The 18,489-nt window shown below is 54.5% G+C and overlaps 2 protein-coding genes across 3 annotated transcripts in view; one reads left to right on the forward strand and one right to left on the reverse strand.

The window, feature by feature from the left end:
* Positions 1 to 3,259, reverse strand: part of MYLK4 (myosin light chain kinase family member 4) — a 92,810-nt gene extending 89,551 nt beyond the window's left edge. The window contains exons 1-2 of the mRNA XM_067751848.1: positions 2,231 to 3,259; positions 251 to 424 (exon numbers count right to left, since the gene is read on the reverse strand). The gene's annotated coding sequence lies outside the window, so the exon portion shown is untranslated. The remainder of the gene's footprint in view (positions 1 to 250; positions 425 to 2,230) is intronic.
* A 321-nt stretch (positions 3,260 to 3,580) lies between these two features.
* Positions 3,581 to 18,281, forward strand: WRNIP1 (WRN helicase interacting protein 1). Of its 2 annotated transcripts, XM_067751844.1 has the most exons (7): positions 3,586 to 4,511; positions 6,342 to 6,533; positions 6,974 to 7,215; positions 12,976 to 13,205; positions 15,709 to 15,864; positions 16,949 to 17,028; positions 17,575 to 18,281. In XM_067751844.1, the coding sequence occupies exons 1-7, from the start codon at positions 3,768 to 3,770 to the stop codon at positions 17,848 to 17,850; spliced, it is 1,920 nt and encodes a 639-aa protein (XP_067607945.1). In that variant the 5' UTR covers positions 3,586 to 3,767; the 3' UTR covers positions 17,851 to 18,281. The 2 variants fall into 2 exon arrangements, with proteins under 2 accessions (XP_067607946.1, XP_067607945.1); XM_067751845.1 differs by lacking the exons at positions 15,709 to 15,864; positions 16,949 to 17,028 and having other exon boundaries at positions 3,581 to 4,511.
* Positions 18,282 to 18,489: the final 208 nt, after the last annotated feature.

Consider the following 18,489-nt stretch of genomic DNA (forward strand, 5'->3'; position numbering starts at 1 on the left):
TCAGGCAGTCTTATTACAGTAGCAAGAAAATGTATTCAATTTACTAAAGTTAATAGAAACGTGGCATAGATTCCAGGGGACACAAGGGAAAGTCAGGAAAAGAAAGGCATATGAGGTTAGGCTAGGTAAGAGGACTCCCAAAGCAGGAAGGGGAACAGACGGCCGTGGGGCTGACTTTTAGGATGGTGACTAAAGATGGCAGGGATGTGCATCATGGTGGGATTAACTGAACTCAAAATGTCCAACATACCTTGGGTATGATTACGAGGGCCAAGATGACGCCTGAGGTTCGATAACACTAGGAGGCGTATTACACGGCAGCACGCGGGACCTGCACGAGGCTGAGACTTTCCCGGTGGCCACTGAATAGATGGCTGATCTGAGAGTTGAGCCACACACGGCATCTGTCATCCCCATTGCGATTCTGGGGCAGAGAACAGACATGGTTACACTGCTCAAAGAGAGCGCCAAGTCCGGCTGAAGACAAGAAAGCAGTGAGGGATTAGCGGAGGACACTTAAGCCGAGGGCTTACTGCTTTACACTGAACTCATTTCCTGCAACCTTATAACAGAGTTTACACTTATTTGTATTTACGCTGATTTAAAAAGAAAGTTTAAATCTGGTTAGAGGCTGGTATGGTTTACTCATTTTATTTTTCTACCATCACCATCTAGTGGAGAAAACTTTGAACTTCAGGCAGGATGAGCTGGGGTTCAGGAAAACAGAGTAATAGAGGGCTTACTCTGTGCTGGGCACGGTACTAAACACCTTTACATTCATAAGATCACTTAATTCTCACAACAGATTGAGAGGGAGGCGTTACTGTTCCCCTCTTAGATTTGGAAGCTGAGTCTGGGAGGGGAAGGAGCTCGCCCAAGGTCACACCATGTCCAACTCAAGCCCAGATTCTAGGGCAAGTCCAGTGCACTTTCACCTCACAGTCTATCCAAATGGTGCGATTTTATTCATGTATGACACCATGGGAGTAAAGTACATATACGTGTATGGAGAGTTTTGTCTTTTCTTCATATGTTTCCTTTTTCTTATTTTTTCTTTTATATATTATATATACGAGCAGAACACTTGAATAAAAATGTGATTATACTATATAGCTTTGTATCTTCTAACTTTTACTCCATATTATGCAATGAATATTTTCCCATTACAGTAAAAACTTTTGAAAATATATATTAGGTTTACATTTATATGTAAATACCCAGTGTAGTCTTGAGATATATTTTTCTTTTTGAAATACATTTTAAAAGACTGGAATAGGGTGCTGAAATATTAACAATGAGAATCTCTGAGCAGATTTTCCATAATAAGCATATATCATTTCTAAAAAAAAATAAGTTTTAAGCTTTACATTTATTAAAAGACTCAGGAAGCTTCAGAGTTGTTGCCCAGTTTGTCATTATTTTAAAATATTTTGCTTGTGTCAGAGGAGACCACATGTCCATCTACTTCTATACGTAGTGTATATTTCCATACTTAGTAACACTTTCCTTCACAACTCATTTTGAGGACAGCCCTAGAACCTGATGGGCAGCAGAATACGCTGCACCAAACCGTGCCAGTTTGGCATAAGGATTATATTGAGCTAAAGGCAATTAAGCTGATACAAGAAAAGCTCGCTGCTCTCTCCCTACTTCCTAAGAGCAGGACATAAGTTTGCAAAGGTGTCCCCCCCGCCCCCAATCTACCAGAAAGGGCAGAAGTCAATCACAGGAGAAAACTCTAGACCCTCATCAGCCCAGAGGTGGCACTGGAGGAATCTGCATAACCAACTTTACTAACTAGTTCTTGTCTCCCATCAGTTTCCCATATATTTGCCTTCCCACAATTGGCCGCCCTAGAAACTCAAGGTCCTTTTCCTTTGTCTTGTGGCTTCTCTACAAATGTTTTGTTCTTTTGATAAATTGCTACGTAAGCCCGCCCATCACCAGTTACTCCGTGTGTAGGGGCGCTGCAAATGTTCACAGTCTGTTTTTCTTTTTAATCTGTCTTTTGTCGGTTACATTCACAGGGCCCGAGCTAATAACCCTAAGACAAGGAGAGAAGATTTCTTTCCCCTCCCGCAAACCTCTTCGCAAAGTACTTGCTTTTGTGAAGTTCGGGGGCTGGAAGCTCTGGGCGATAAGTAAAAGGCTATATAAAAGCTCATGATCCTACATTTCAAATTGTATGATGGCCAAACAATAAAAGACTCCACAACTCATTCTTACTTACCTTTTCTACTAATGCTACTTTTTTTTTTTTTTTTTTTTTTGCAGTACTCGGGCCTCTCACTGCTGTGGCCTCTCCCGTTGCGGAGCACAGGCTCCGGACGCGCAGGCTCAGCGGCCATGGCTCACGGGCCCAGCCGCTCCGCGGCATGTGGGATCCTCCCGGACCGGGGCACGAACCCGCGTGCCCTGCATCGGCAGGCGGACTCTCAACCACTGCGCCACCAGGGAAGCCCCTACTAATACTACTTTTGAGCCTAACATACGTAGTTGGAAAAACTATCAGAAAGTCAGATTTCAGTCCTCTCAACACTTGCCAGCAGGTTGGGACACATGCTTCACAACCAGTATCAACTGAAAAAAAAACACTTCCTTTCATACTATCTTTTACCTAATTCTAGTTCTTTGTGAGGCATTCCTTTTTGTAAAATCATCTCATGTGAAGAGGCTCATTTAACCCTTAGGGGTCTGCGTTTGGGTAAGTTCCAAGGAGATGTTCTTGTGCAGATTAAATAAACATCCCAGTTTTGTCAACTTTTAGGAAAGTCCCTTCTTTTCTAAAACTGTCTCACTTCTGTTTTCATTCCCCTTCTATTTTCTTCTTTTAAATACCAAAAATGCAGGTTTGTGTCACATTTCTGAAGGAGAAGTTTAGAGAAAAGCAGGAACGCGTGTCAGAGACGGTCATCCCGTCGCCCCAGGCCAGACCCCTCGCGGGACTCAACCCGACGTCGCTCGGCCCGGGGGCGGCGCGCGCGGCGGAGCCTGACGCCGCCTCGAGATGCCCGGCCATTTCTAACATTTAACTACAAAACGGCCGTGAGACACCACGTGTGCGAGCGCGCGTTCCGGGTAAAAGGCCAACAATCTGGGGCGGATGGTTCCCTTTCCTTGTCTCTGGCGGCCGCAGCCGCCGCCGCCCAGGCGAACACGCCCACCCGGAGGACCTTCGTGTTCCCTTTGCTCCGTACACCCCTGCTCCCCGCCGGCGCGTCCCGCGTCTCTCCCATTTCTCCGCCCCCTGACCTTCGCCCCCTGACCTCCGCCACGTGCGGAAAGCCACTCCCCTCGCGCAGCCGCGGCGCGTTTCCACGGCTCCGCCGGCGCCCCGTCCACGGAGGATAGGCCTGCGCACGCGCAACCCGCTGGCCTCTCGCGAGGCCGGCCGGAAGGGAACGCACTGCAGCCGGGAGAACGTCCACGGACTACACTTCCCGAAAGGCCGCGCGAGCCGTTGCCCCCGGCGGCCAAGCGAACCTCCGTGGACTACATTTCCCGACAGGCCGCGCGAACCGTTGCGAGCGGCCGCGGACTACGTTTCCCGTCAGGCCGCGCGGGCCGTGGCCAGCGGCTGCCGGGCGAGGGGCCGCGGACTCTGCTTCCCGGCGCGCCGCGCGAGGCGCCGGGGCTGCCGGCCGAGGGCGGGCCGACGCGGGCAGCCCGGACGTGAGGCATGAGCGGCGCCCTCCGCCGGCCCGCTCGCGTCCTGCCGCCTCCCCGAGCGAGGGTCGCGCGGCGCGGGGCCTAGCGCGGCGACCGCCATGGAGGTGAGCGGGCCCGAGGACGACCCGTTCCTGGCGCAGCTGCACCGGGTGCAGTGTCCCGTGTGCCAGCAGACCATGCCCGCCGCGCACATCAACTCGCACCTAGACCGCTGCCTGCTGCTGCACCCGGCGGGCCACGCGGAGCCCGCGCCGCCCCGCGCCAAGCGGCGCCGGCCGTCCGAGAGCTCCGCGCTCAAGCAGCCGGCCACGCCGACGGCGGCCGAGAGCAGCGAGGGCGAGGCCGAGGAGCCGGACGACGGCGGCGAGACCGAGAGCCGAGAGAGCTACGACGCGCCGCCCACGCCCAGCGGCGCGCGGCTCATCCCCGACTTCCCGGTGGCGCGGCCCGGCAGCCCCGGCGGGAAGGGCGCGGGGCAGCGGCCGGCGGCGGCGGCGGGCAGCGCGTCCCCGCGGAGCTGGGACGAGGCGGAGGCGCCGGAGGAGGAGGAGGCGGCGGGCGACGCAGATGGCGAGGACGACGCGGGCCGCTGGGACGCGGACGCGGACGCCGCCGCCACCTTCGAGGCCCCGGGGGGCCGCCCGCACGCCCGGGTCCCCGCGGCCGAGGAAGTGCGGCAGCTGCTGCAGGGGAAGCCGCTGGCCGACACGATGCGGCCCGACGCGCTGCAGGACTTCGTGGGGCAGGGCCGCGCCGTGGGGCCCGAGACGCTGCTGCGCTCGCTGCTCGAGGCCAACGAGGTGCCCTCGCTCATCCTGTGGGGGCCGCCGGGCTGCGGCAAGGTGAGCGCGTCCGCCCGCTCCGCAGCGCCCCCGGGCCGCAGGCGCGTTCTCCGGGCGTTAACAGAGTGAAGGTGTCTGAATGCGGGGGGTGCGCGGGAATCGGGGGACTCCCGTGGCGGGCCACCCAGAGCCGTGGTCCATCCTGTTCCGGGGGCGGGTGGAGTCAGGTGTGCAGCCAGCAGCCGGGAATTGTAGAATTTCTGTTGTGCTGCTTCCGGCTCCTTGTAGCCGTTGTTTTTTTCAGCAGACGGGTGTTCGTTAAAACTTGAGACTGTGCTCGCTTAACAGGACTGACAGGAGAACTCCTTGCCCCTGCGAGCCGCCTTCATCCGCCGTTTCCATAACTGTTCTTAGGATGGCTTATCCTTTAAAGAAGCAACATCGGTGCATCTTGGTGGCCAGTGTTTTCTTAGGGGCGGGCACAAGCCCAGAGGAGGGCACTTAGGATGTTGGGGTCTAGAGAACACGTCACTGGAAAAGCGCTGGGGAGACTGGGAAGGAGCCCTAAGGAGACAGGAGCTAGACGGAAAAAAGAGAAAGCGAGGAGGTGCTGAAATACATATTTTCCTGTCTTCAGGGAAAGGGAGGAGAGGAGCACGAGGGAGCGAAAAGCAAAGCCCAGGACGAGGCACGAAGGGGCTCAGAGCTGTGAGCGGGCCCAGAGCCCTCAGCGCACAAGGGCTCTTACGGATTTCCTCCAGTTGTTCTTTCCAGCTTCGTCTCCCACAGCTTAATCGCATCTCCGTTTATTCCAGTTCCTAGAGTGCGTCCTGCTCGTGGTGTGCCTTCTTGTTTGCACTGGAGCTTCTGAAGCCAGGAACAATCGGAGTTGACCCAGGAAGCATGGCAGCACGCGGTAGCATTCTTAGTGATTCCCTAGAGCTCTTAAGACGGTCAGAACAGCTAATCAGGTGGCGGGCGTAGAGGCAGATGGCAAGAAAAACGCCCCTGCGGAGGGGCGCCCAGAGCGCATGCCTGGCAGGAGAGCCAGTGGGCCGAACCGTTCAGAGTAGTGGTTGGTCGCCGGTCACAGCGAGGCAGATGTGGCCTGTGGCCGGGCTTGCAGAGGAGCAGCCGCAGTGCATGATGGTGCTGTGCGACTTCAGAAAACAGAACGCCCCCTTCCCACTCGTTCAGGAGCACATTTGCTCCTCGTGACACGGTCTTCCGTTTTTCTTTACCTCCGTCCTTAACTGCTATACTTCACTGCTGACAGTAATAATAAAGTTAATAACAGCGTGTGTGTGTTTATCAAGCACCCACTAAATGCCAGGCGCCGGGCGTCGCTTCCCGGGAAGCGCTGACAGGGTCGCGGTGCTGCTGTTCCGTCTCTGTCCTCAGTGGACAGTCCCACGGGGCGGGGGTCGCCCTGAGCGCCGGGGGTCATCACTGGGCTCTCAGTTCAAGGGCTGGCTCTCCTCTTCTGAGCTGCCCTGCGGAGCTGTCGGATGTGGCCCCGCCAGCCCCGTGGGTCTGCGCCTCAGCCGTCCGTGATGCTGTGTCCTTGGCTGGGAGAGGTCACGGCTGTCGCCAGGCTCTGCCGCCTCAAGGTGGCCGCTCCTTCCGGGGGTTCCAGAGATCTTAGCGTCCCCAGGAAGCCATCAGATGGGGTTAGACACCAAGGAGAGGAGATCAGGATCGGCGAACTTTCAGCTGCTTTCCTGTTTTCTTTGTAACATTCTTTTCCACTTGGAAGCGCGCTGCGCTGTTTCCGAGCGTATCTGCTGCCGAGCGCGCCTCAGCGTTCAGGCCGCGGGTGAACGCTGCCGCGGCAGCCTAGGTGCGCGTCCCTCCATCTCACCAGCTTCCACGCTCTGCCCTCTGTCGCAGACCACGCTGGCCCACATCATAGCTAACAACAGCAAGAAACACAGCGTGAGGTTCGTGACGTTGTCGGCGACCAGCGCCAAGACAACCGACGTGCGCGACGTCATCAAACAAGCTCAGAACGAGAAGCGCTTTTTCAAGAGGAAAACCATCCTTTTTATTGACGAGATTCATCGGTTCAATAAGTCCCAGCAGGTATGTTCACTTCTTTTTACTTTCTTGTGGTCCTTGTGAATGCTGACTTGAGTGTAAAGCCCGTGAGGTCACTGCATAAATGCTCGGGGCTGGGGGTGATGATAATTCTCCGTCCGCAGAAGCCTAGACCCTCAGCCCTTCTCCTTTGCCTGTGTCCCTTCACTTTTTCTTAGCGTTTTTTTTTTTTGGTGACCAGAAAATGCTTCCTCTATCTGATAAATGAAATTGTTGGTATACTTATGAGCTATACATATCAGAAACACCACTTTGGGTCAAGCTTCCAATTTTCGTAAGTGTTTAAACGTCAGGACTCACGGTGAGTCTAAGTTCCTAACCTAATCCTGAGCGCAGAATTAGGAAAAGGAAGGAACAGCCGACTTACCCAGGATCCTGCAGGGTGTCGACGGGGGTCAATTTCTTTTGTTTTTCTCCACGATCAGGACACGTTCCTTCCTCACGTGGAGTGTGGAACCATCACGCTGATTGGGGCGACCACGGAGAACCCCTCCTTCCAGGTCAACGCTGCTCTTCTGAGCCGCTGCCGGGTTATCGTTCTCGAGAAGCTTCCGGTGGAGGCTGTGGTGACTGTCTTGATGCGGGCGATCAACTCCCTGGGGATCCACGTCCTGGACTCCAGCCGCCCTGCCGACCCTCTGGGCCACGGCAGCAACAGCGGCTCTGAGTAAGTGACTCCGGCTCTGGCAGGGCCCTGGGGTGACACCTCCCGGAGAATCCCCGGCTGGGGCTGGAGGGGCGGGGTGGAGAAATGTCCTCCTAGGAGAGAAGGGAATGGAGGAGGGAAGCGCTGGGTTACAGACAGGCAGACAGGTGTGGCTTTGTCTCTGCAAAGGGCTCCTGGCTTTTCACATGCGCATTAGAGCCCATTGCGGGCTCATCTGTAGTTCTTCCAGCTTTAACTGTTTAGCCTCTTGCTTTAGTTCTTGGGTGTTTGCTTTTGTGCTGACAGATTTGGGTCTTTTCCTAGCACACTTCTTTTTTAAGGCTTGGAAGACTGACCATGAGAAGCCTTATTGATTATTTTCTTTACAGGATAGACTTACCTTATGAATCTTTTGAAGTTTATGCTCAGATCCCAATTTCCTGTTCTTGCAGTTTTTTTTCTTTTTAAGACACTAAGAATTAGTATAAATATTACCATAAAACTCCTTAAGTCTTTTTAGGATGACGTTTGAGCACTCTAGAAGTCAAACTCAGTTCCGTGAAAGTAAAGAAATTTTAGCTGAAAATGATGCCTTAAAGGCTGCCCCTTTTCTCCTGGTGATCTCCTTCTGTATCGTGAGAGCTGTGCGACGCACGGGGTGTGTATCGTGGATGACTGGCTGGGTTACCTGGGGCAGAGGTTTTACCTTCTTTGTATTAGGGCGCATTCCTCAGCCGCCCCGGGGTCCCGCGTCAGCAGCCATAGCGCTGGGGGGCGAGGCCCATCTGCCTGGGGCTGGCGCCTGCACCCTCACCTCCACTGCTCTGGGGCTGCTCCTCTGTGACGATTAAAGCACAAGACCGAATTTCAGGCTCGGGGCGTGGGTTTCAGCTGCCCCTCCCCGTGTGTCCGGCCTCCGCCGCTCGCTCCTGTCTTGGATGCCGGAGGAGCTATGTGGTGCCTCGTGAGAGCCCTGGATGTGGCCGAGGACCCCATCAGCACTCAGGTTGCGTGGCTTTAGGGTAGAGCCGAGGCGGGACCGCCACCCACGGTGGGAGCTCCAGGAGGGGCCTCTGCGTGCGGGGCGTGCGCCGGGGTCTGCAGGGCTGCTGCCCGCTCTGTGCGTCCAGTCCAGCTTTCCTCCAAGCAGCACGTCCACTGCAGACTCGCGGAACCGAGTGATAAAGGGAAATTGAGAGGGAAACAATCCTGACTTTTGTGTGTGTGTTTTTTGTGCATGTACTGGCTGTCGTTATGTGTCTGCAACTTTCTGTGCCATGTTTGTGTGTATCTAGGGTCATTTATTTATTTTATTCACGGGATGACTGTCAGGTTATCCCCTCCCCATCACGGCCGTGCCGTAGTTTAAGTGAAACGAGGACCAGAGCAGCAGGCAGGGTGCAGACCATCAGGGGTCTACTCGTTAGCAGTTCTGACAAGAAGTTAAGTTGGGAGACATCATAGGTCATTGGCTCAGGAGGCTGAGACGCAAAAAGGCCGAGTCATGTGCCCCAGATTACACAGCTTGAATGATGGAGCTGGATTTTGAAAGCGTGCTTCTAACCCAGTTGTAAGAAGGAACCTGAAGTTCAAGGAGTTACTTAGTACCTCCTTGGTACTGAGTGAAAGTGCTACTGGTGAGTATTAACATTCTAACCTTTCTCTGTGCTTCTTCGTGTCCAGGCAGACTGTATTAATTTGTAAAGGATTAGGAACCAAAGGCTTCCATGTGTAATTTAGCAGTTGTGTCTTTTGACCAGATCTGCACATCACGCTTACCAGGGATATAGTTTGAAAAGGCATGTGCCCGGGGTCAGGCCCTGGAGGCTGTGGAGTCAGTAAATCTGTGCTGAGATCCACACACCTGGATTTTAGGAAAGTTCTCTGTAACGTGACACACGTCGCTCTTGTCACCCTGACCGTGGAGTGTTCCTTTTCCTTAGAGAGTCACAGAGCATTGTTTTGTCATTCAGGGAGCGGGTAACTGAGCCACGTATGTGCTTCTGCATGAAATAACAGGCGTCTTTTCACTTACTTCACTCCTCCTGCAGCTTAGACATCCAGCTGTAGAATCCTCCAGGTTGCAGGAAAACAAGGTGCACAAAGATGCAGGCCTTGGAAGGAAAGGGGGAAGGATGGCGCTGGCCTTGCCGCTCGCGCTCAGGTTCCGGCTCAGACCCCATGCTGCTCTCCAGCTAGAGGACAAGGCTGTCACTTCCTTCCTCTCTGGGTCTCATTACTTTGGAATGTGATCTTTCCCAGTGCACTTAAACCATTTTTTCCCTTATTATGGCACCGTTTTTTGAATCACATTATAACGATATAGTTTATGGTCTACTGCTTATTTCTCTGTGGGATGCTGTGCAATTTCAGGCAATCTACCCAAGGTAGATTGTGCCTCCTTTAATTCTTTTATGACTTTGGAAAGTTACTTCCAAATGAAAAACATTGTAGAAGTGTACGCTTCCGTTTTACAATAGCCTTAAACTCTCGAGCCGGAGCACGGTCCCCGTGATCTGTGCAGTAGTGGCTGTTTGTTGAGGGGTTTTGCCAAAGGCGGTGCACGCGTCCCTGCCTCTGTTCTCGCGTGACCCTCCTCCGTTCCCTCTCCTGAGATCTCAAGGTGTTCTGGCGCATTTATTCCTCTTCAGAAGCTGGCTGGAGTCGGCGGGGGTTGGGACGGACTGGTGGCGGCAGGGACCTCTGGCCGTCTGGAGTCGGCGGGGGTTGGGATGGACTGGCGGCGGTAGGGACCTCTGGCCATCCTGTGCGGCTTTCTTGGCAGCCGGTTCCCATCAGAGACTCGGCGCGTGACTGTCCCAAGTGGCACCTTGGTTAGTGGAGCCCAGGTGCTGACAGATTCATTTGTGTTTACAAAGACTCATTTTGGGCGGGGCTGAAATTGGGGTGTGGCTCACATGGAAGAGGGGCTGTGGCGCACTGGCGGCCGGGGGGGTGCCCTCCCGTCCCCTGACTCCAGACCTGATGGACAGGGTGACAGTGGAACAGTGTGGACTTTGGTTAAGAGTCTAAACAGCGAAGGAAGGATTTCCTTTTCCACCCACGTAAAACTCGTCCCCGTTTTTAAAGGCTAGCTCACAGTCTGCTAGTCGGCTTCTCTCATAGTTAGCGAGGCCCGTGCGGAGGTGTGGAAACGCGGGAGCAGCGGGAGGGCCGGGGTGTGAGGCCACCCGTCTGCCTGTTCTCTGCCCCAAAGCACTTCATGCCTCTCGGTGCATCCGGTGGACAGTCACACAGGCGGGAGGTGCGTGCACCAGAGCCCTGACCTGAAGGTGGCAGAGCAACAGGGGACTTTACCCCTTTGTTGCTGGTGTTTACATTTTTTATAATCCCATTTGGTAAACAAGTAATATTCAGAGTTCTGAGTAGCTTGCTTGTATTTCAAAATAATTTTTTTAGTAAGATTGTAAGCGCTATATGGTATGGCCCCAATTTTGTTTTAAAAACGAGACTGGATATTTATAGGATAGAAATTCACAAGGTGTTCAGAAGGCTCTCTCTGCCACCCGGTGTGTCCGGAGCTGCAGGTCACACCACCCAGGTCCAGCGAGGTTGACAGAGACGTGGGTGGACGGCCCATAGAGCAGATCCAGCAAATGACCTGGTAGCTGTCATTCTCTAGGTGGTACGGATAAGGGGTTTTTATGGCTTTGGTTTTTTTTGTACTTTCCATGTGTCACCATGTTTAAATATACATGTTTCACTCTGAGATTGTGGGAAGATTGAAGTTAGTCCATTCGTTGTGCAGATGTGGAGTGCACATTCATAAAGAATGAAACATGATTTCCGTCCTCGCGGCCCGGCGGTGGCGGGGGTGGAGAGACGGCATGTCACCACCAAATGGCCCGGCTCCAGGTGACGCTCGCTCAGGGCTGCGGCTCGATCCCTTTCCTCCTGCAGATGGCCCTGCGGGCTCTTTGTTGCTAGGAAGCCTTTTATTAGTTCTGAAATGAGATGTTCAGGCCGTTTGGGTCTCCCTGCCCCCCCCCAAACACACCCAGATGCATATACACACACGTACACATACGTGTATACAGGTACACACATATATACACACACACATGTATACACACATGCACACATGTATACACACACACAGATGATGTGCCGTCACCGAGCCCCGACTGCCCTCCCTCTCAGGCATACCTGGGCTGCCACACCCCCTCTGGTGTGGGCCTGTGCAACACATTCTCTTTAGTGTGGGTTGTCTAGTTTTTTCCAAATCATCAAAAATCTGCTTCAGGCCTTCCCTGGTGGTGCAGTGGTTGAGAGTCCGCCTGCCGATGCAGGGGATGTGGGTTCGTGCCCCGGTTCGGGAAGATCCCACATGCCGTGGAGCGGCTGGGCCCGTGAGCCGTGGCCGCTGAGCCTGCGCGTCCGGAGCCTGTGCTCCGCAACGGGAGAGGACACAACAGTGAGAGGCCCGCGTACTGCAAAAAAAAAAAATCTGCTTCAGGAGCGGGCCGTCAGCTTTACAAAGAGCCAGTGAGGTGGCCTTGGTGTGTGTGGTGAGTGTCAGATGAGGAAGGGAAGAGGGGGCCCTGCAGGCGGTTCGCACGGCTCTGGGGCCCAGGCAGCTGTGAGGGGTCCTGGGAGAGTCACTCACAGCGCAGCTAACCCCTGGGGTGGGAGGCGTTCCCCAGAAGGCTTGGCTTTGGTGAGGGGGCAGGGGCTCGGGGTCGTCAGGGAGTGAGGTGCAGACCGGGGTCGTTCAGGCTGTTCACCAGAGCGAGGGGGGGTGGGTGTGTGGTCAGGAACTCTGCATGGACCTCGTAGACAAGCTGGGCCCCTCTTGTGGCCACCTCCCACTCCCCGCCTTGGCCCAGCCCAGCGGCTGCCTAGGAGCTGTTTTTCAAGCAGCTGATGAAGGTTGCCGGCGACACGGGTGAGCCGTCACTTTGAACGGTTACTTTTTGCTTTGCGCACGCGCAGCTGACACCTAGCCGGGAAGAGTAAGACCCCTCTAGGTAACTAGATGTGTCACACATCTTGTGTGACTAGACTGGGAATAGGAAAAGTAGTTCAGTTAGAGTCGAAAAGGAGTCGTGGTTAGACCTCCTTTACGAAGGTCCGCGTGTGCTTAGTACCCCCGTGGCAGCATATGCCCCAGGCCTAAATCCCAGAGCCCTGCTTCTGGGTCCTGCTGTGCCCAGAGGGGCTGGGGACCTGGTGGGTCGTTTGTAAAATAAGGAACACGTGTAGGCCTATGTAGTTGTCACTCAGTATCTGCGGGGGAACGGTTCCAGGGCCCCTGCCCCAGCAGATACCAAAATCCGAGGGTGGCGGATGCTCAGGTCCCTTCCGCAAGATGGCGTAGTGTTTGCATAGGGCCTGAGCACATCCATATACTTCAGATCATCTCTAGAGGACTTGTGATACCTAACGCAATGTAAGTGACACGTAGACTGTTGTAAATAGTTGTTGGTATGCAGCAGATTCAAGCTGTGCCTTTTGGAACCATCTGGAATCTCCCCCTGACGTTTTCCATCCAAGGCTGTTGAATCCGTGGATGCAGAACCCACGGATGCAGAGGGCAGAGCGTCCAGTGAAATCACCTCGTGACTCCAGGGCGAGGCAGTTCTCAGTCTTGATGCCAACCCGTGTGACACCGTGGACCTGCTTTAACACAGTGGTTTGGGATCCAGGGCAGAGGCTTGAACCTCGGGTGCCTCGTTAGTGGCCTTGCAGGGACAAAAGGTCACAGAGTGCTGTGGGGTGAGCGTGTCCCCCACGTGTGACGCGCTCTCGGTGGTGTTGCAGGCCCTCCGTGTTCATAGAGGACAAGGCAGTGGACACACTGGCCCGCCTGAGCGACGGGGACGCGCGGGCCGGACTGAACGGGCTGCAGCTGGCGGTGCTGGCCAGGCTGAGCGCCAGGAAGGCGTTCGGGAAGAAGAGTGGGCAGAGCTACCCTCCCAGCCGCGTGCTGGTCACCGAGAGCGACGTGAAGGAAGGCCTCCAGCGCTCTCACATCCTGTACGACCGAGCAGGTGAGTGACCGCCCGAGCTGTGCGGCCCCCGGGCAGCTCCGTGTTGGTCATAGAGGCACCTCCCGCCCAGAGCCCCGTGTCGCAAACCTGCTTCCCGGTTCCTCGGGTGCACAGCAGGGCGGCCCTGAGAGCGGGGATGAAACTGCGGGAAGTTGGGTGCGCCTCTAATTTCAGAAGCTCAGTTCAGTTAGAGTTAGCTAAATGAGTTAGAATCTTTAATTCTTAGAGTCTTCACGCAAAATTAAGTTTACATAGAACTTGGTGCTTTCATTTCATAATAGCTTTTTAAAAAATTAAAGTTGACGTGTGTATTTATCTGTTTTCATAGAACCGTATTTACAGGTACCAAATATGATCCCGGCTCTTTTTAAATTCCTGACCTGGCAATATTAAATGTCGTAAGCACAGCCCGTTTGTGTCTTTTTATAAAAGACGCGGGTGCTGAAGAGAGTCTCCTGCAGGCGAGGCTGTAGGGTAGACCTGGGTCTGTGTGATTCTCGGCGGTCACACGGCAGGAACCGGAGTAGCCTTCTACACCTTGAGAGGAAGCTGATGGCTCGAGCTGTCACTGCGTGCCGTGTCTGCAGTGCTTCCAGATGCTTCTTGGTGATGGAAGCTCCTTCAGCTGTCCGGGGCGGGGCATGGGGGAAGCTTGGCGATGACTGGTTCCGGGCATGGCCTCCTGATGAGGCCACCAAGCGGGCCATGTGGCCTCTGGGAAGCGCCTCGGCCGACTGGGGGCACTCGGGACGTGCTGGAGGCCTGTCATGGCCGCTCCCGTCTCCGTCCCGATGCAGCCCAGGCATCTCAGCCCCCAGCACTTTGTGCCCCGAAGTGGTATGACTGCTCAGAAAATCTGGACGGGAAGCCGTTCCAGGTGTGGAGCATGGCTTCGCTCTGGCCAGGCGCAAGGATTGGCGACGTGACTGAAATGTAGTTTCCAGAGGTGGAGACGCACCCGCGTGCTGGGCTCCCGTTGTTTCTGGAGGCTCTGGTCTTCCTCCTCTGTGGCTGTACTAAGGTGATACTTCATTCTGACGGGACCCCGTGGAACTGCTCTCATGTGTCATCAGACTGTCAGCTAAAAACCAGAGAGCTGCCATCTAATGTAACGGTAGCTAACGTGGAAGTTTGTCTTTTAGTTTTCAAAACCTTAGGCAGTTAGGTAACTATTAATGTTACCCCAGTTTACAGATGGCAAAGCCTGAGTTCACAAAGCAAGTGCTAAAACTCATCCTCAAATCCAAGTCTGACAGATCCTGAGGACAGGACCTTCCCCCGTGTCGGCGCTGCCTGCACGCCAGCCCGCCCCACGGTCACCAGCCTCACCCCTGCAGCACATACCTACGCACGTGCACGCACACACGCACGCGCGCTGTCAGACACATCCCAGCCGGGGGTTCCTGTTTCTCGGGGTCATGTTCCATCACGGGGAGCCACGCACAACGGGGACCCCCGTTCTGCACAGCTCTCTGCTGCCCGCCTGGGCCAGGCCTTGAGAACCTGCACATTCTAGAAGCCTTCCCCTTCGTGCCGCCCCCGCTGTCACATACCCACCCACAGTGGGTCGGCAGACACAAATACACTTCAGAACCTAGAGAATCATCCTCTCACGGGCTTTGTTCCATAAATACGGATGATAGCGGCCTCGCCCTGGAACCTGCTCGCTGGTACTCTTGGCCTTTTTTGTAACTCTGCTGAGACAAAGACCGCCACCCCCAGGATTTTACTTATTTCTTTTCATGTCATCTAGCATATATGGGATTTGGTAGCTAGCTCCGATATTTCTGTGTCAGAGTGAAGAGATTTCCAAATGAGAACAGGTTCTCTGCCCTGCGTTGAGGTTGAGGTTCTACACAGATAGTGTGGAATTCTAGGCTATGAAGTGGTGTATGGTAAAAGCAGAAATAGAAGCTAGCGTAGAACGTCCAACTCACACACGTGCCTACAGCGCTTGCCCTGTGCCTGGCGGCCGTTATGAATACAGCCCCGTGAGCTAGCTGGTGTTGCACCCATTCTGCAGGTGAGGGACCAAGACACAGACGGGGTCAGACTTGCCCACGGTCACGTGGCCGGTGCGCTTGGCATTTAAACCCAGGCCGCCTGGCTCCAGAGCCCGTGGCCTCGACCGTGTTACCTTCATCGTGGACCTAGTAGAAGTGTGAGACCCGAGGACCTCTGCAGCGGGGGAGAATCGGGGCCGCCTCCTCGCTCACAGTCGGCGAAGCGGGCGGAGGAGAGCTGTCCTGCGTGCTCCGTGTCTTGCGGTGGGCCGGGCCCGCACTGCCGGGCCTCGCGCCCACATCCAGGCTCAGCGTCCCACACCGGTCACCGGGCAGCTTGAGCGCGGCTGTCCCACCTCGCTCTCCTCAGGCCTTCCTGGGCCCCGCGCTAGTTCAGGCTTCCTTGAAGTCAGCCGAGTGAGAGCAGCGCGTGGCTCGGATGGCGTGTGGGCGCGGACCCCACGTCCCGCCACGGCTGAGCGGTGCTCTCTGGTGTCCAGGAGAGGAGCACTACAACTGCATTTCCGCGCTGCACAAGTCCATGCGGGGCTCGGACCCGAGCGCCTCCCTCTACTGGCTGGGGCGCATGCTGGAAGGGGGCGAGGACCCGCTGTACGTGGCCCGGCGGCTCGTGAGATTTGCCAGCGAGGACGTGGGTGAGTGACGGGGGGCCCGGGCCCAACGGTGCTGCTGCCTTTCGGCCTGGGAATCCCTTGGCTCTGTGTGGGGCAGGTGGGGAGGGGGAGAGTCAGTGTGAGCACAGCCGCTTATTCCCGGGGGGCGGGGGGTGTGCTCGGGGTGTTTGTCTCCCAGAGTCACCGTTTTCTGCTTCCTCTGCGGTGTGGACCACGCAGGAGGACAGGCCCCCTCGTTTCATCTGCACTTTGCTGCGTGTCACAGATAGTGCGTTTTTTACGAAGTGAAGGTTTGTGGCATCCCTGCGTCAGGTGGGTCTGGCAGCACCCTTTTTCCCACAGCAGCTGCTCCCGTGGCGTCTCTGTCACACTTCGGTAATTCTCGTGGTATTTCACACTTCTTCACCTCCGTTATATTTTTGTTATGGAGATGTGTGACAAGTCATCTTTGATGCCGCTACTGCAGAAAGATTGGCTCACTGAAGCTTCAGATGATGGTTAGCATTTTTTTAGCAATAAAGTATTTTTAGACATAATGCTGTTGGTGACGGTAGCATGTAAACGTAACCTTTATGTGCACTGGGAAACCAAAAATTTCATGCGACTTGCTTTATTGCGGTATTCACTTTATTGCAGTGGTCTGGAACCAAACCCACAGTCTCTCTGAGGTGCCTGTGTTGAAATAAAAGAAACATTTTAAATTTGCTTTGCAGTCAGGTGTTCTGGTTCCATCAGACAGCTCCTGAGAAAGAGATGGAAGATTCTGGACACTATTTAAAGAAAACGACCAGAAAGCTCTACCTTGCTTTGGTTTAGTAAATGTTCTGCTTTTAATGTGTCCGTCCTTGTGGCTGTCTTCACGGCCTCGGCTCCTTATGTGGGTTGTACGTAGTCTCCTGTTTTTCCTACTAGCTGTAGAGTTTTTATCCATGAGGAGACAATTCTTGACTCTGCACAGTACCCACTCAGTAAATGTCTCCAGTATGCTAGTGAGATCAGATTTTGCTGAGTGGATTCTTTTGGTCAAAGTCTGCAGGCAGTGATGGGTCAGGATGGGGGTGTGCGTTACGACTTACACGTGCCTTTGTCTCTGTGTGTGTGGCAGGTCTGGCCGACCCGTCTGCATTAACACAAGCAGTCGCCGCCTACCAAGGCTGTCACTTTATAGGCATGCCCGAGTGCGAGGTAAGGGAACCCGCTCCGTTCTTTGCAGATCGGTCCCTTGCTCTCACGCTGTGTCCCTTCGTGGTCCCTCACCGTGGGTGCCTGGGACGCTGAAGAAGCTGCTTGGCTTTCTCACTCGCATCTTAGAAGCTTAAGACTCTAGAGAGGGGACCTCGGGTGTCAGCAGGGTCATGTGTTCAAACTGGGGGAGTCCTGAGTGCCGAGGAGGTGCCCGGGGTTTCCTGGGGACAGAAGTGTCAGAGGGGCCAAACAGGAAACCTCCGCAGGTTCACCCACAAACAGGGCCGCTTCTGCTTAGCTCTGTATATTCGGGTTTCAAGAAAAATTTCATGTGATAAAATGTTCCTTCAGTTTTAAAAAAAAAAAAGAAAACCAGTGGTCTGGTTCAGCCTCTCGCCTCAAGCAGGAATGTCTTCTTTCTGTCCTAGGTGATCCAGACTGTGGGCAAAGCGGGGGAGTAAAAGCCTGGGGGCGGGGATGGGGCGGGGGTCTTCTCAGAACTAACCAGGGGCGGCGCCCCTGTGACAGTGGTGCCCTCTCGCCCAGGTGCTCCTGGCCCAGTGCGTCGTCTATTTGGCCCGAGCCCCGAAGTCGATCGAGGTGTACAGCGCCTACAACAACGTCAAGGCCTGCCTGCGGAGCCACCAGGGGCCCCTGCCCCCCGTCCCCCTGCACCTGCGCAACGCGCCCACCAGGCTCATGAAGGATCTAGGCTACGGCCAGGGCTACAAGTACACCCCCGTGTACAGCGAGCCCGCAGACCAGGACTACCTGCCCGAGGAACTGAGGGGCGTGGATTTCTTTAAGCAGCGGCGGTGCTGACTCGGAGGCTGGGCCAGGGAGGGGAGGCCCTGGATCGCCGGTGGGTGGCCTGGCGGGCGTTACAACAGGCCGACCTGACCTTCCGTGCCAGAGGTGTAAGCGTTCCTGGAGGGGGGGAAGCTTCCTTCAGCCGAACGTGTGGCGTCGAAATTGTGTTCGTTTGCACCCTGTGCGACATTATGCTCATGAAACGGTCTGGCAGCTTTGTGCAATTAATTAACGTTAGGAGGGATTATCTATTTTGTCATAGTATTTAAGTCATAATGTCATTTCAGAATTCAGTTCTGTAGGGTTTTTTTCTTTTAAAAAATGTATATTCTGGGTAGTTTCAATTGGCAAAGAAATGTAATTGTGATTTAATACTGCATAGTGTTTTGGGTATTTTTTTTATATGCAAAGGTCTTATGAGCCAATAAAACTATTTCAAAGTACTTCAGTTTTTGCCTGTTTTTCCACCTGGGATCCAAGGTACCAGCTTCTGTCACCATCACAGTTTGGTAGGTAAACGCCGTGAAAGAAACATTTTCATAGGTGACGTTGGAAAGTTTGGAAGTCCGTGTATCTTTCGAAAATTAACTTTTAACCATTTTGAAGGATTGTAAATGGCTTCTGAAAGAATCGGCAGCCTCCCGGCCCGGG

The sequence above is a fragment of the Pseudorca crassidens genome, chromosome 10, assembly GCF_039906515.1.
Source record: "Pseudorca crassidens isolate mPseCra1 chromosome 10, mPseCra1.hap1, whole genome shotgun sequence".
In the NCBI taxonomy this organism is placed as follows: Eukaryota; Metazoa; Chordata; class Mammalia; order Artiodactyla; family Delphinidae; genus Pseudorca; species Pseudorca crassidens.